Here is a 15,508-nt window from a genome sequence, read left to right as displayed (position 1 = left end):
CAAAAAAAAGAAACCATGCTGGAGGATCTCAGCAGGACAACCATTGAGATAGTTGATGTTTTGATTCAAGACTCTGCGTGGTCTCGATGCAAATTCCATGAAGCAGACTGTTTTCTTGCTGGGTGAATTGACATTCATTTTTCACCTTTTACATCTCCATTATATTTAGAATTAATCGACAAAAGCGTTGACAGGAAATGAAGATAAAACTTACATTTTGTTTAATCGATTTCCCCAGTCTGCTGCTCCCATCATTTTTTGAGCTGCGCTTTGCTTTTCAATCAGGGCTCCAAAGATTACTCTTTAATCCCCAGAGACTCCAGGGTGGTTCTGCAGGGTTGGCAACCCAGCTGAGAGGTTCTGTGAAGGTGAATTCAACTTTGCTGATGAACTTCTTCTCCTAAAATCGAGCAGGAAGAACCCCCCATACGGAGAGGCAGGAAGCCCACCAAGAAGAGGGAAGAAGATGTAGACATCGATCTGGATGACCCAGAGATCAATCACTTCTCCTACCCGTTTCATGAGCTGATGCTCTGGGCTGTTCTCATGAAGCGACAGAAGATGGCATTGTTCTTCTGGCAGCACGGTGAGGAGGCCATGGCCAAGGCCCTCGTCGCCTGCAAGCTCTGCAAAGCCATGGCTCATGAGGCCTCCGAGAACGACATGGTGGATGACATCTCCCAAGAGTTAAACCACAACTCCAGGTATGCGTGCTGCCACTTTGCCCCAGCATGGCACACATTTAGGCAGGTATGAACAAAGGTTGTGAAGAAGATTTAGAAAGGAAGAAAGAGAGACAAAGATAGTGAAAAATAAAGTAAATGATTAAACAAAGGAGTGCCTAGAGTTTTCATGATGTTTTCAAAATGTTTTACAGGAAAAAAACATGTCTTTGAACTAACAACACACACAAAACGCTTGTGTGTGTTGTTGTTTGAATTTCCAGCACCTGCAGATTTCCTCGTGTTTGTCTTTGAACTGTCAGCAATGTGTAAAGGTCGCAAAAGCAGAATTATTCAGGACAGTGAGAGGGACAATTAGTCATTGGATGGGAACTTTGGAAGGTGGGAAGGAGAGCCTGTGATTAGCTTGGGTCTGATTGTGTGTGATAATCAGGCACACTCAGCACAACAAAGGACTCTGGTGAGCTGGATATCTCTCTTTTGTTCTCTGGCACTGATGAGAGAAAGGGGTCATCATGTTCTGAAAGGAGACACAATGAAACAGCCCATCTCCATGGGCAGGAAGTGGATGCCAAAGATCCCATCAGGAAATGGCCGGAGAGGCAGATTACCATCTTCCCACGTTTAACCTCCTCTTCCTCCTCCTTAAAGAAAAATAACACATTTATAAAAGAATCTCTATTGATTTCCAGGAGCACACTGGAACTTTACAAAAACATCCTGCATTATTTATATAGCACTCTTCATATACAAAAACGTAATCCCTAGGTTCTTTACAGTAATTTTATCTGGCAAAGGTTTAACTCTGAGTCAGACTGACAGAAAAGCTGAGTAGGTGACCAAAGGCTTGGTCAAAGAGGTAGGTTTCAAGGGCCGGATTATCTTCCCAAAATGACTGTAGTAAACCAGATGGGTTTTTAATTGAACATTTCAAAATTGCTATTATATTAAATCACCATTACAATATTGGTTTCGAATTGCAGATTTACTTAATTAATTCTCCAAATAGGATGGTGGGCTCACATCCGACTAATGCAAGCCCTGAGTTACCAGCCTATCAGTAAACTCTCTACACTGTTACAGCCCAGTTCATTCTCTGCTACAGTTTTCTCCAGATACCAGCTCATTTCTCATCACTGCTCTATGGTGTGCCTTCCTTTCTCTGGATAATTCTGGCTGTCATGTTTCTCAGAGTAACTTCAAAAAGCTGTCAAAAGGCACAGACCTCATTTGAACAGGAGTAAGCTATTTAGCAGCCAGAACCTCACTTGCCCTTCCACAAGCGCTAGTTCTCATATCATATAACAATAAAACCCGGTGCTCAGTCTGGCTAAATTTCTTTGCAGAGTGCAGTACAGCAAGTTCACATTAATATTAGTAGTGAGTTTCAGAATCAAGTATCTCATTACTGGGGCTTTATTCACAATGTATATCCTGCCATTATAAATCAGGCATAATGCTATTCATAATACATGCCTGTAAATATTTATGTCTAGAAATTGAAGTGAATGGAGACATATTTCAAAAGCAGGGTAGAATGTACAGCTTTTCCTGTGAACCTCACATAGCACTACTGTTCTGGGTGGAATTTCTAGACGATTTTACACATTTCTAGGTATTTTAGCTTCCTGTAACCATTTTGCAGGCTGAGGATGGAAAAGCATTAACTCAGGCTTCTGGGAGAATTTTATCTTCAGTAACTAGCACCACTTATATGCCAGGGTGTCAGCTGCTGGACACAGAGAAATCTGAGCAATTCCTCTTTGACTTCCCCTCCCAGAGCAATCCTTGTGAGAGCTCTCCTTTTGTCCAAACCGTTCCACTGCTCAGAGATCCACCTCCTGATGTCTAACTTGTATCTGACCTCACACAAATTAAAATTGGAATCTTTTGTGGTGCATTGTGTTACCTAATCAGAGAAGACTCAAAGCCTTTCTGAAGGTTAGGGTCTCAATTCAATTTTTTGTCCAAGTATCTGAGATGCCTTTTATTGGGAACAGTCACTCCCATTCTTTCTACAGCCTTGCTGTGGTGCTTACATGTTACCTATCATTTCTTTATGGAATATTTGTCTGGTACTGAACCTCCCAACATCTTCATTGTCCCCATCTCCCTCATGCCACGCCATTGTCTCTATGACCTGGATGAGCCAAAACGTCCTCCATTTTATTTGCTGTGTGGAGGCCAAGCAGAGGGATGGAGACCTTGATTATAGAGAACAAATTACACTCTGTGAGGTATGGTCTGGCAGTGAACAATGTGTTTGGGAAGGATAAAGGGGTGTGTTGATTGTGAAGGGAAATGTTAACTTGCCAATACAGAGCAGCATAATCTTTGCAGCAGAACATACATGGAATATAGAGTAGTGAAGCACAGGAACAGGCCCCCCCCCCCCACCCCAGTCCACAATGTTGTGTCGAATCAGCTAGATGGTAAATCAAAAACACCGAAAACGAATCCCTTCTACCTACACAATGTCCATATCCCTCCATCTCCCTTATATTCATGTGCCTATCTAAACCTCTCTTAAAAGCCTCTAATGTATTTGTCTCTACCTCCATATCACAGAGTCACAGTGTCAAAGAAAAGTAAGTACAGCACAGAAACAGGCCCTTAAGCCCATCTAGTCCATGTTGAAATAATTTAAACTGTGTATTCCCATCATCCTGCACTGGGACCATAGGCCTCCATACCCCTTGTATCCAAACTTCACTCAAACATTGAAACTGAGCTCGCATACACCCCTTGTGCTGGCAACTCATTCCACACTCTCACAACCCTCTGAGTGTCCCTCAGGTTCCCCTTAAACTTTTCACCTTTCACCCTTAACCCATGACCTCTGGTTATAGTCCCACCCAACCTCAGAGGAAAAAGCCTGCTTGCATTTACACTATCTAAACCCTCATAATTTTGTATACCTTTGTCAAATCTCCTCTCAATCTTCTACATTCTAAAGAATACAGTCCTAACCTATTCAATCTTTCGTTATAACTCAGATGCTCCAGACCCAGCAACATCCTTTTAAATTTTCTCTGAATTCTTTCAACCTTATTTACATCTTTCCTGCAGGTAGATGACCAAAACTACACACAATAGTCCAAACTAGGCCTCACTACAGTATTATACAACTTCAACATAACACCCTAACTCCTGTACAGTACTTTGATTTATGAAGATCATAGAAACATAGAAATATAGAAAACCTACAGTGCAATACAGGCCCTTCGGCCCACAAAGTTATGCTGAACATGTCCCTACTTTAGAAATTACTAGGCTTACCTATAGTCCTCTATTTTACTAAGCTCCATGTACCTATCTAAAAGTCTCTTAAAAGACCCATTCATATACACCTCCACCACCGTTGCTGACAGCCTCTCTCTGCGTAAAAACTCACCCCTGACATCTCCTCTGTACTTACTCCTCAGCACCTTAAACCTGTATCCTCTTGTGCAACCATTTCAGCCCTGGGAAAAAGCCTCTGACTATCCACATGATCAATGCCTCTCATCATCTTATGCACCTTTATCAGGTCACCTCTCATCCTCCGTTGCTCCAAGGAGAAAAGGCCGAGTTCACTCAACATATTCTTATAAGGCATGCTCCCCAATCCAGGCAACATCCTTGTAAATCTCCTCTGCACCCTTTCTATGGCTTCCACATCCTTCCTGTAGTGAGGTGACCAGAACTGAGCACAGTACTCCATGAGGGGTCTGACCAGGGTCCTCTATACCTGCAACATTACCTCTCAGCTCCTAAATTCAATTCCATGATTAATGAAGGCCAATACATTGTATTCCTTCTTGACCACAGAGTCAACCTGCACAGCTGCTTTGAGCGTCCTATGGACTTGGACCCCAAGAACCCTCTGATCCTCCACACTGCCAAGAGTCTTACCATTAATACTATATTCTGCCATTATATTTGACCTACCAAAATGGACCACCTCACACTTATCTGGGTTAAACTCCATCTGCCACTTCTCAGCCCAGTTTTGCATCCTATCAACGTCCCGCTGTAACCTCTGACAGCCCTCCACACTATCCACAACACATCCAACCTTTGTGTCATCAGCAAACTTGCTAACCCAACCCTCCACTTCCTCATCCAGGTCATTTATAAAAATCACAAAGGGTAAGGATCCCAGAACAGATCCCTGAGGCACACCACTGGTTACTGACCTCCATGCAGAATATGACGCGTCTACAACCATTCTTTGCTTTCTGTGGGCAAGCCGGTTCTGGATCCACAAAGCAATGTCCCTTTGGATCCCATGCCTCCTTACTTTCTCAATAAGCCTTGCATGGGGTACCTTATCAAATGCCTTGCTGAAATCCATATACACTACATCTACTGCTCTTCCTTCATCAATGCGTTTAGTCACATCCTCAAAAAATTCTATCAGGCTCGTAAGGCATGACCTGCCCTTGACAAAGCCATGCTGACTACTCCTAATCATATTATGCCTCTCCAAATGTTCATAAATCCTGCCTCTCAGGATCTTCTCCATCAACTTACCAACCACTGAGGTCTATAATTTCCTGGGCTATCTCTACTCCCTTTCTTGAATAAAGGAACAACATCCACAACCCTCCAATCCTTGGGAACCTCTCCTGTCCCCATTGATGATGCAAAGACCATCTCCAGAGGCTCAGCGATCTCCTCCCTTGCCTCCCACAGTAGCCTGGGGTATATCTCATCCAGTCCCGGTGACTTTTCCAACTTGATGCTTTCCAAAAGCTCCAGCACATCCTCTTTCTTAATATCTACATGCTCAAGCTTTTCAGTCTGCTGCAAGTCATCACTACAATCACCAAGATCCTTTTCCATAGTGAATACTGAAGTAAAGTATTCATTAAGAACCTCGGCTATTTCCTCTGGTTCCATACACACTTTCCCACTATCACACTTGATAGGTCCTATTCTTTCATGTCTTATCCTCTTGCTCTTCACATACTTGTAGAATGCCTTGGGGTTTTCCTTAATCCTGCCTGCCCAGCCTTTCTCGTGGCCCCTTCTGGCTCTCCTAATTTCCTTCTTAAGCTCCTTCCTTTTAGCCTTATAAACTTCTAGATTTCTAACATTACCTAGCTCTCTGAACCTTTTGTATGCTTTTTGGACCAATGTGCCAAAAGTTTTCTTTACAACCTGTGATGCCGCTTTCAATAAATTACATGTTCCCAAATCGCTCGGTTCTACCACACTCCTCAGTGCCCTACAGTTCACTGTGTAAGACCTACCCTGTGTAAGTCCTACCAAAGTGCAACACTTCACACTTGTCTGCATTAAATACCATCTGCCATTTTTCAGCCCATTTTTCCAGCTGATGCAGATCCCTCTACAATCCCTCGCTGTCCACTGCATCCCCAATCTTGGTGTCATACACAAATTTGCTGACCCAGTTAACCACATTATTATCCAAATCATTGATAAAGATGACAAATGAGAAAGGACCCAGCACCAGTCCCTGCAGCACACCACTAGTCACAGGTCTCCAGTCAGAAAAACAACCATCTATTACCACTCGCTGGCTTCTCCCACAAAGCCAATGTCTAATCTAATTTTCTACCTCATCTTGAATGTCTAGCAATTGAACTTTCTTGACCAACATCCCATGCGGGACCTCCTCAAACGACTTGCTAAAGTCCATGTAGACAACATCCACTGCCTTGCCTTCATCCCATTTTCCTGATAACTTCCTCAAAAACTCTACAAGATCAGTTAGATATGACCTACCATGTACAAAGCCATGCTGACTATTCTTAATCAATCCAAACACTTACAGTATATATCTGATCCCTTAGAACACCTTACAATAAGTTTCCCCACAATTGATGTTAGACCCACTGGCCTATAATTTTCTGGTTTACGTTTAGAGTCTTTCTTAAACAGTGGAACAACACTGACTATCCTCCAATCCTCTGGAACCTTTCCTGCTGCTAATGGTGATTTAAATATCTCTGGTAGAACCCTTGCAATTTCTGCACTTGCCTCCCATAGGGAACACCTGTCAAGCCGTGAGGATTTATCCACCCTGATTTGCCTCAGAACAGCAAACACCTCCCCCTCTGTAATCTCTATAGGGTCCATGAAGTTGATGCTGCTTTGCATCACCAACTCTGTGTCCATCTCCTGGGTAAATACAATGCAAAATATGAAAAAATGTATTTATCCCCCATCTGCTTTGGCTCCACATATGGATTACTCTGACCTTCCAGAAGACCAATTTTGGACCTTGCAATCCTTTTGCTCTTAACGTATCTCTATAATCCCTTGGGATTCTCCTTCACCTTGTCTGCTACGGCAATTTCATGCCTTCTTTTAGCCCTCCTGATTTCTTTCTTCAGTGTTCTTTGGCATTTCTTATACTCCAATAACACCTCATTGGTTCCTACCTGCCTATATCTTCTATGCACCTCCTTTTATCTCTCAACTAGGGCCTCAATATCTCTTGAAAACCAAGGTTCCCTGCACTTGTTACCTTTAGCTTTTATTCTGACGGGCACATATAAGCTTTGTACTCTCAAAATTGCACTTTTGAAGGCCACATGCTTACTAAGTACATCTTTGCCAGAAAACAGCCTGTCCCAATCTACGCTTGCCAAATCATTTCTAATACAATCAAAATTAGCCTTTCTCCAATTCAGAATCTCAACCTGCGAGCCAGACCTATCTTTCTGCATATTTACTTTGAAACTAATGGCATTGTGATGACTAGGTGCAAAGTGCACCCCTACATAAACTTCTCTCACTTGCCCTGTCTCATTCCATAATGGCAGATCAAATATCGGATACTCTCTCATTGGGACATCTGATTAAAGGCACTTTCCTGAACACCTTGGATAAATTATCTCATCTAATCCTTTTACAGTATGAGAGTCCCAGTCAATATGTGGAAAGTTAAAATCACCTAATATAAGAACCTTACGTTTCTTGCAACAGACTGCAATCTCTCTACAAATTTGTTTCTCTAAATCCCTCAGACTGTTGGGTGGTCTGTAATATAGCCCCATTAACATGGTCATACCTTTCCTATTACTCAGTTCCATCCATAATGTCTTAGATGGGTTCTCCAGTATGACCTGACAGAGCACTGCCATGACACTTCCCCTGACTGATAATGCCACCCCTCCTCCTTTAATCCTTCCTGCTCTGTCACTTCAGAAACAACAGAATATTGAACTGCCAGTCCTGTCCTTCATGCACAGAAGTCTCATTAGTGGCTACAATATCATAACTGCAGGTGCTGATCCGTGCCCTGAGCTCGTCCTCCTTTCCTACAATACTCCTTGCAGTGGAATATACACAGCTCAAGACTCTAGTTGCACCCTGCTCAACCTTTTCATTCCTGATTATGTCTGAGATCTTATCCCCATCTGTCTCCACAACCTCTCCACTAACTGTTCTGGCACTTAGGTTCCCATCCCACTGCAACTCTAGTTTAAACCCTGCCATGCAGCATTAGCAAACCTTCCCACTAGGAGCTGGGTCTCCTTCCAGTTCAGGTGCAAACCGTCCCTTCTGTACAGGTCCCACCTTCCATGGAATGATCCAAAAATCCTATCTGCTCCTGCAACACCAACTCTTTAGCCACATATTGAACTGTATAATCACCCTATTTCTGGCCTCATTAGCACATGGCATGGATAGCAATCCTGAGATCACAACCTGGGAGGTGCTGCCCATTAACTTAGTACCTATCTCCCTGAACTCCCCATGCAGAACTGCGTCACTTCTTCTACCCACATCACTGGTACCTACATGGATCACGCCTTCTGGTTGTTCACCTTCCCACTTAAGAATGCTGAGACTTGATCTGAGGTGTCCCTGACCTTGGCACCAGGGAGGCAACATACCATCCGGGAATCTTGTTCTCACCCCAGAACCTCCTTTCTGTTCCCCTAACTAATGAATGCCCTATCAACACAGATGATCTCTTTCTCCCCTTCTTTTCTGAGTCACAGAGCCAGACTCAGTGCCAGAAACTCGACCGCTGTGACTTTTCTCTGCTAGGTCATCCCTATGAACAGTAGCCATATTGATATACCTGTTGTTGAGGTGAATGGTCACAGGAGTACTCTGCACTGGCTCTTTAACCCCTTTCCCCTTCCTGGCTGTCACCCAGTTTCCTGTGTCTAGCACCCTGGGTGTAACTACCTCTCTATAGGTCTTATCTATCATCCCCTCAGTCTCCCGAATTATCTCGAGTTCATCCAGTTTCAGCTCCAAATCCTTAATGTGGATGCACTTCTCGCAGATGTAGTCATCAGGGACACTGGAGATCTCCTTGCCTTCCTAAATCCCACAAGAGGAGCATTCCACTATTCTGCCTGGCATCTCTACTGTTCTAACTGAGAAAATGTGTAGAAGGGGGGAGAAGAAACTCCACCTGCAGCTTTTTTTTTGCCTTCTCTGACTGAAGCTTCTCTTCACTGAAGCCTCAAAGAGCTAACGCCTCAAGATCTCCACTCTAGCTCTGTCCAATCTGATAATGACCGCTCCACTTGCCCTGCTTTTGCTTTTGTTCATCAATCCTGAACATTGATCGGCCACAGCTCAAAGCTCCAAAAAACCCTACTGTGAGTTACTGCCTTTAATACTTGATTAGCGACCCCGCATGAATTACATACTCTCAAGCTTCTGATCTGTCCAATTGGCCGCTGATCAAAGCTCCAGGTATCCACCACTCTCTAACTAAAAAAGTAATCCCTCACATCCCCTTTGAACCTACCCCCTCTCACCTTCAAAGCGTGCCCTCTGGTATTAGATATTTCTACCTTGGGAAAAAGATATTCCCTATGTACTTTATATATGCCTCTCTTAACCTTATAAACCTCTTATCCAATGTTCCCTCACCCTCTACCAGTCCAAAGAAAACAACCCAAGTTTGTCCAGCCTCTCATGGTAGCACATGCCCTCTAAACTAGGCAGCATCCTGGTAAACCTCTTCTGCGCCCTCTCCAAAGCCTCAATGTCCCTCCTATAGTGGGGCGACCAGAACTGAATGCAGTACTCCAGTTGTGGCACTTCACCGAAAGGTCCCAGTCAGTCTGGGGAAGAGCATCGAAGATTGTTGGAAAGTCAAGTGGAAATCAAAGGCTAAAAGTAATGTTTCGGAAGGTTAAAGCTCTGATGGCTCACTAGGATCCCAGCTGCTTCTTGGCAATGTACATCAAGAAGAAGGGATTGGCCTCAGAGTGCACGTAGTGTAGGTCACCCTGCTAAAGTGAGAGTAATGGCTGGTTTTCAGAGATGAGGCTTGTATTCCAATGAGTGTGGAAAGTTAAGACATGGTCAGTTTGAAATATATAAGATGATGGGGAAGCATGGAAGCATTACAGCACCAGTGACCCAGGATCTATTCCACCACTGTTTGTAAGGAGCTTGTACGTTCTAAATGTGACCATGTGGGTTTCCTCCAGGTGCTCTGATTTCTTCTCACAACCCAAAATCATATGGATTAGTAGGTTAATTTGTCTCATGGGTGTGATTGGGTGGCACAGGGTCATTGGGCCAGAAGTGTCTATTACCATGCTGTATCTCCAATTTAAATCGGGGAAAAAAACCTTAAACGATTGAAATAAAGAGAAATTGTTCTGTCTTGATCTTGGTATTGGTTTATTATTTCATGTATATTTTGATATGGAGAAGAGTTTCTTTTACATGCCATTTAGTAAAATTATACCATATATTAGTACATCAAGATAGTAAAAAGAAAACAGACTGAAGAATGTAAAGTTAAAACTTCAAGGAAAGGATAGTACAGGTTGACAGATAAAGTGTCACAGCAAAGTAGATTGGGAAATCAAGAGTTCATCATTAACCTAGGAGAGTTTCATTCAAGAATCTGATGACAGTGAGTTAGAAGCTGTCCTTGACCCTGATGTTACCAGCTTTCAAGCTTGTTCAACCCTAACCCTATGCAATCATGAAGGATAGAAGAGAGAATGAGCAGGATGGGTACGGTTCCTGATTGTGACGCAGCTCAGTCAGTGCAGGGCAGCCGGTTTGTTTGATAGACTGGACTGTGTTCACAACTTTCTGCGATTCCTTACACCCCTGGGCAGAGTAGTTGCCAAATCAAGCTATGATGCATGTAAAGCTATGGAAACTGCTCTGCCCAAGACCGTAAAAAAATTGTGGGAATTCAAAACTAGGCACAAAATATAGACAGGACGTTCAGGGTGATGGTAGGGAGTACCTCCTCACACAACAGAGAGGGAAAATATAGAATACTCTCACCCCAACCCCTTCCCAAAACCTGTAAGATGCTCCATTTCCTGGTGGAGCATGAAAGGATAGCTATGATAATGGAGAGAGTTAAGTTAGATTCAACTATGATTTCATTGAACAAATGAATAGTTATGAGGGGCCTCTTCTTCCATCTAACTGCAGATATTTGAAGTCTGAACAAGTCATTAAACACAAAATCAATGAACTTCCCTTTTTATGCCATGCCTGGGCTGACTTGTTTATCACGTACAAGTCCTAAAAGACTGAATGGGTCCCTTCCCATTCCAGGGAAAGAACTGAAAATACATGTCGACATGAAGGTTGTCATTTGTGGACCTGACTTACGAGCTGTTCCTCCTGCAGGGAGTTTGCACAACTTGCAGTCGAACTACTGGACCAGTCCTACAAGCAGGAGGAGCAGATGGCCATGAAGCTGCTGACCTACGAGCTGAAGAACTGGAGTAACTCCACCTGCCTGCAGTTGGCTGTGGCGGCTAAGCACCGAGACTTCATCGCTCATACCTGCAGCCAAATGCTCCTCACGGACATGTGGATGGGACGGCTGAGGATGCGCAAAAATTCCAGCCTGAAGGTGAGGGGTCAAAGATGAGGGGTAGAGTTTTTCAATGCAGAATCAAGCACGTCTATGTCACACCACATCACACCAATCCATTTCTCCCATAACCCACCATATTTGCTGAGCTACGTTGTCTCCAGTGATAAACATCAGGTAAATGAGCCTATGTTTTGTTTTTACCCGCCACCCTTTTTGAATAAGACAATTAATATTAGCAGTTTCCAGTCCTTTTCTACCTCAACAGAATCTCAGGATTTTTGGAAAATTACAGCTAGTGCAACCAGCATTTTGGTGGCCATTTCTTTAGGGTTTCAAGGATGTATAGATCCAGAGAGATGCTATCCCCTTGTTTTATTTCATACTGGGATGTGAACACTCTGTGAGTGTAGCCTACCTGCCAAGGTTAAGACAACCCTTCACTGCACTCAGCCACATCAAAGAGCTGGCAGAAAACTGCACCTGGAAGAAGACTGGTGGAAACAATATGGCCAAGGGGTAGGCAAACTGTGATCAGAAGATTTTGCCAAGTCACAAGAAGAATATGAGGGGTGATTTATAAGTTCGTGGCCTAAAGTAGAAGGAGTCAATTTTAGAAAACCTAGCACATTTATTTTTCAACATAGTTCCCTCCTACATTTACACACTTAGTCCAGCGGTCGTGGAGCATACGGATCTTCGACTTCCAGAAAGTGTCCACAGATGGGTGATTGATAAGTTCGTGGCCTAAGGTAGAAGGAGATGAGTTATACAGCTCTTGTTACATGCACATGCAGGTCAACTCTTTGAGTGCTTATGCAGAAAGTTTGAAGTTAATAACATCGTCTACCTTAGGCCACGAACTTATCAATCACCCATGCTGTGGACACTTTCTGGAGGTCCAAGATCCATATGCTCCACGACTGCTGGACTTAGTGTGTAAATGTAGGAGGGGACTCTGTTGAAAAATAAATCTGCTAGGTTTTCTAAAATTGACTCCTACTTTAGGCCATGAACTTACCAATCACCCCATGTATATCTAACCATTCCCCCAGCCCACAAATTGAAATATCAACAGATTGTGAACACAAGAATATATATATCAGTACAATAATGTCCAGATAATCAAATTTAACTATTGAGACCTTTATTATCATGAACAACATATCACATATCAATCAACATAATCTGATTCACATATCCAATTCTGTTGATGCGCTGCTTTCTGCAGGGTTTAAGTTGTACAAATCATGTTGATATGGTTTCACTACCAAGGTCAGGATTGGATGCCCATACTCAACTCTCTTTCAGAAGGTGCTGGTGAGAAGTTCTTCTGACCTGTGGCAGTTTCTTTTTGTGTAATGGAAATTTCCTGTAATGCTGATTGGTAGGAAATTCCAGGACTTAACATGAAAGAATGGTGATTTTCAAGCCAGTATAGTGTGTGGCTTAGAGTGAACTTGCATGTTTGCATGTATCTGCTATTCTTGTCCTTCTCGTCTGTAATTTCAGGTGGTTATGATGCAGAACATTTTGTAAATTGGTGTGGTTGATACAAAGACTGTGACATTCCACCCTATCTATAATATTATAAACCTCTATAAGGTCGCCCCTCAACCTCTTACGCTCCAGGGAAAATAGTTCCAGTCTATCCAAGCTCTCCTTGTCAGAACTGCACAGGGCAGCTAACTTGCCCCAGCTAAGTGGAACCATCTGCCACTCACTTCCAACTTACTATCTGCAGCCTCTTTAAATCCAGAGCCTTTGTTCACTCATTGAGCCAGCCAGCTTATAACTTTCAGTTGCTTTGTTGCCTGGGGAGTTTTGTAGCTGTTCTCTCTTGTTTCATGGCCCCTTGTGGCTTATTATTGTGCAGTTTGTTATTGAAGTTATTGCTCACTGCTAAATCATCTGTGCTGCTCTGATTTTGGATCAAGTCTCCTCCACAGAGTGAGTGACCCAGCAGAGTTTACTCGCCTAAAGGAAGTAATCCATCGACATGAGCACATGATCCAGAAGCAGCAGAAAACTATTGACCATCTGCTCACCACTCTCAACCAACTCTCCATCTCAATACAGCAACCGCACTCCAGTCAACCTCTTCCCATTCTGGTCCTTGAATACTTCGACAGATCCCCAACCCAGTGCTGTGGTTTCCTGTCCCAGTGCATCTTGCACTTCAAACTGCAACTTCCTCTGCATCTTACCGACCAAGCCAAGACCGCATTCATCATCTCTCTGACCTGACCTGTGCCTGCACTAACTGGAACAATAAGACCCCCATTTGCAACAGATATGAGGATCTTACTGCTGAGATGTGTTGGGTTTCCAAACATCTGGGAAATAAAAAGGAGGCAGCAGATCAGATACTTCACCTGCATCAACGCACATGCTGGGTGCTGAATTTCACCGTGACGTTCAGGACCCCATGGTGGAGTGCAGCTGGAATGTGGAAGTACTGCTGGCCCATTACCATCACAGCCTCTCAGCACTTGAAAGACAAGCTGTCCACTAGGAAAGTGCCCACTCACTTCGAAAACCTCTTAAACTCTGGCCCAGCTGTGGACAAGCAACTTCTGTAACAGCCCTCCAGATCATTTGCCAGACTCTAAGTTCCATTCGCAGAACCATTTCAGCTAAAGGACCCTCCAGCTGGAGGTGTGGAGGTGAACACCTCCAGAACACTTAACACCTCAAGAGCATTGGTGGAGAAAAAATTTATTAAAAAAAAGAGCGTTGGTGGAGAAACAACTTGTGCGCCTACCGTGGAGCAACCAACCACCAACTCATCAAATTCCCACTGCGTCTGGGAAACAGCACCATCTGGTAGAGGCGAGAAGCCTTCTGTGTAGTAGGATTCCCTACCCACCCCAACTTCACTGGCCCTAATTCCAGCACCATAACTCAACTCACCCCCTCTGTCCTCCATCACACCTTGATGGTTCTACCCGCCCGGGAGGCTCTGATAGATTCGGGTGCAGCAGACAAGTTTCTGGACCGGACTCTGTATGTGCAGCTTCGACTTCCTAACGCGCCTATTTCTCACCCATTCTGCATCACGGTCATTGATGGACGTACCTTGGGGTCTGGGGTGGTCAGAGCATGCACATAACCTGTACACATGAGCATTGGACAGCACCTCAAGTCCATCCCCGTCCTCCTGATCAACTCACACAACACTCTCTCATTTTGGGTTACCCCTGACTCTCCACTCATGACCTTCACTTCGCCTAGTCATCTGGTTCACTGCTGACTTGGGACCCAACCAATTGGACTACCTGCCTGAAACCACAGTTTATTTCACCCCGTTAATCCATGGAGACTGAGGAAACCCTTGAGCTCACCAAACTCTCACAGGAATACCTAGCTATCTTAGCTATCGCCTTCAGTAAAAGGGAAGCCAGTACCTTGACAGACCACATGACAGCACGATCAACCTCCTCTCCAAGGTCATCTGTTCTCCCTCTCCCCTCCTGAGATCCAAGCCATGTATGATTAGATCACTGAAGCACTACAGCATGGCTTCATTCAGCCATCTCAGTCCCCAGTCAGTGCTGGATTCTTCTTTGTCAAAAAGAAAGATGGGGGTCTTCATCCACTACTGTGGACTCAACAAAATTACCGTTAAGAATCATTACCCTCTCTCCTTGATGGACAGTGCATTCCAAACAATCTGCAGGGTCTATATCTTCACAAAATGGGATCTAAGTAGCATGTACAAACCTGATCCACATCTGCCTGGGGGATGAGTAGACAGCAAAGTTTATAACACCCACTGGCTATTATGAATACTTGATGATGCCATTCAAACTTAACAAAAGTCCAGCTAGTTTCCAAGCCTTTATTAACAAAGTTCACTAAGACATGCAACCTTGATGACATCCTCATCTTCTCCAAGGACCACTCTCTGTTACAAAACCAACTTCTTGCAGCTCCTCGAAAACCCACTCTACTGCAAATTAGAAAAATGCCAGTTCCACAACCCAGTCATTTTACATTCTTTCACATCTTTCCATCATTAAAAGACACCAACCAAACTCCC

The 15,508-nt window shown here is 43.8% G+C and overlaps 1 protein-coding gene across 13 annotated transcripts in view; it reads left to right on the top strand.

The window, feature by feature from the left end:
- The window catches only part of trpm3 (transient receptor potential cation channel, subfamily M, member 3), a 501,544-nt gene that overhangs the window by 445,727 nt on the left and 40,309 nt on the right, over nt 1-15,508 (top strand). For all 13 annotated transcript variants that reach the window (XM_073048536.1, XM_073048531.1, XM_073048530.1 and 10 more), the window contains 2 exons: nt 415-704; nt 11,277-11,505. In XM_073048536.1, coding sequence (XP_072904637.1) covers nt 415-704; nt 11,277-11,505 — 519 coding nt within the window. The remainder of the gene's footprint in view (nt 1-414; nt 705-11,276; nt 11,506-15,508) is intronic.

This window comes from Hemitrygon akajei, chromosome 6 (assembly GCF_048418815.1).
Source record: "Hemitrygon akajei chromosome 6, sHemAka1.3, whole genome shotgun sequence".
NCBI lineage: Eukaryota > Metazoa > Chordata > Chondrichthyes > Myliobatiformes > Dasyatidae > Hemitrygon > Hemitrygon akajei.
This window is presented reverse-complemented; position numbering and strand designations above follow the sequence as displayed.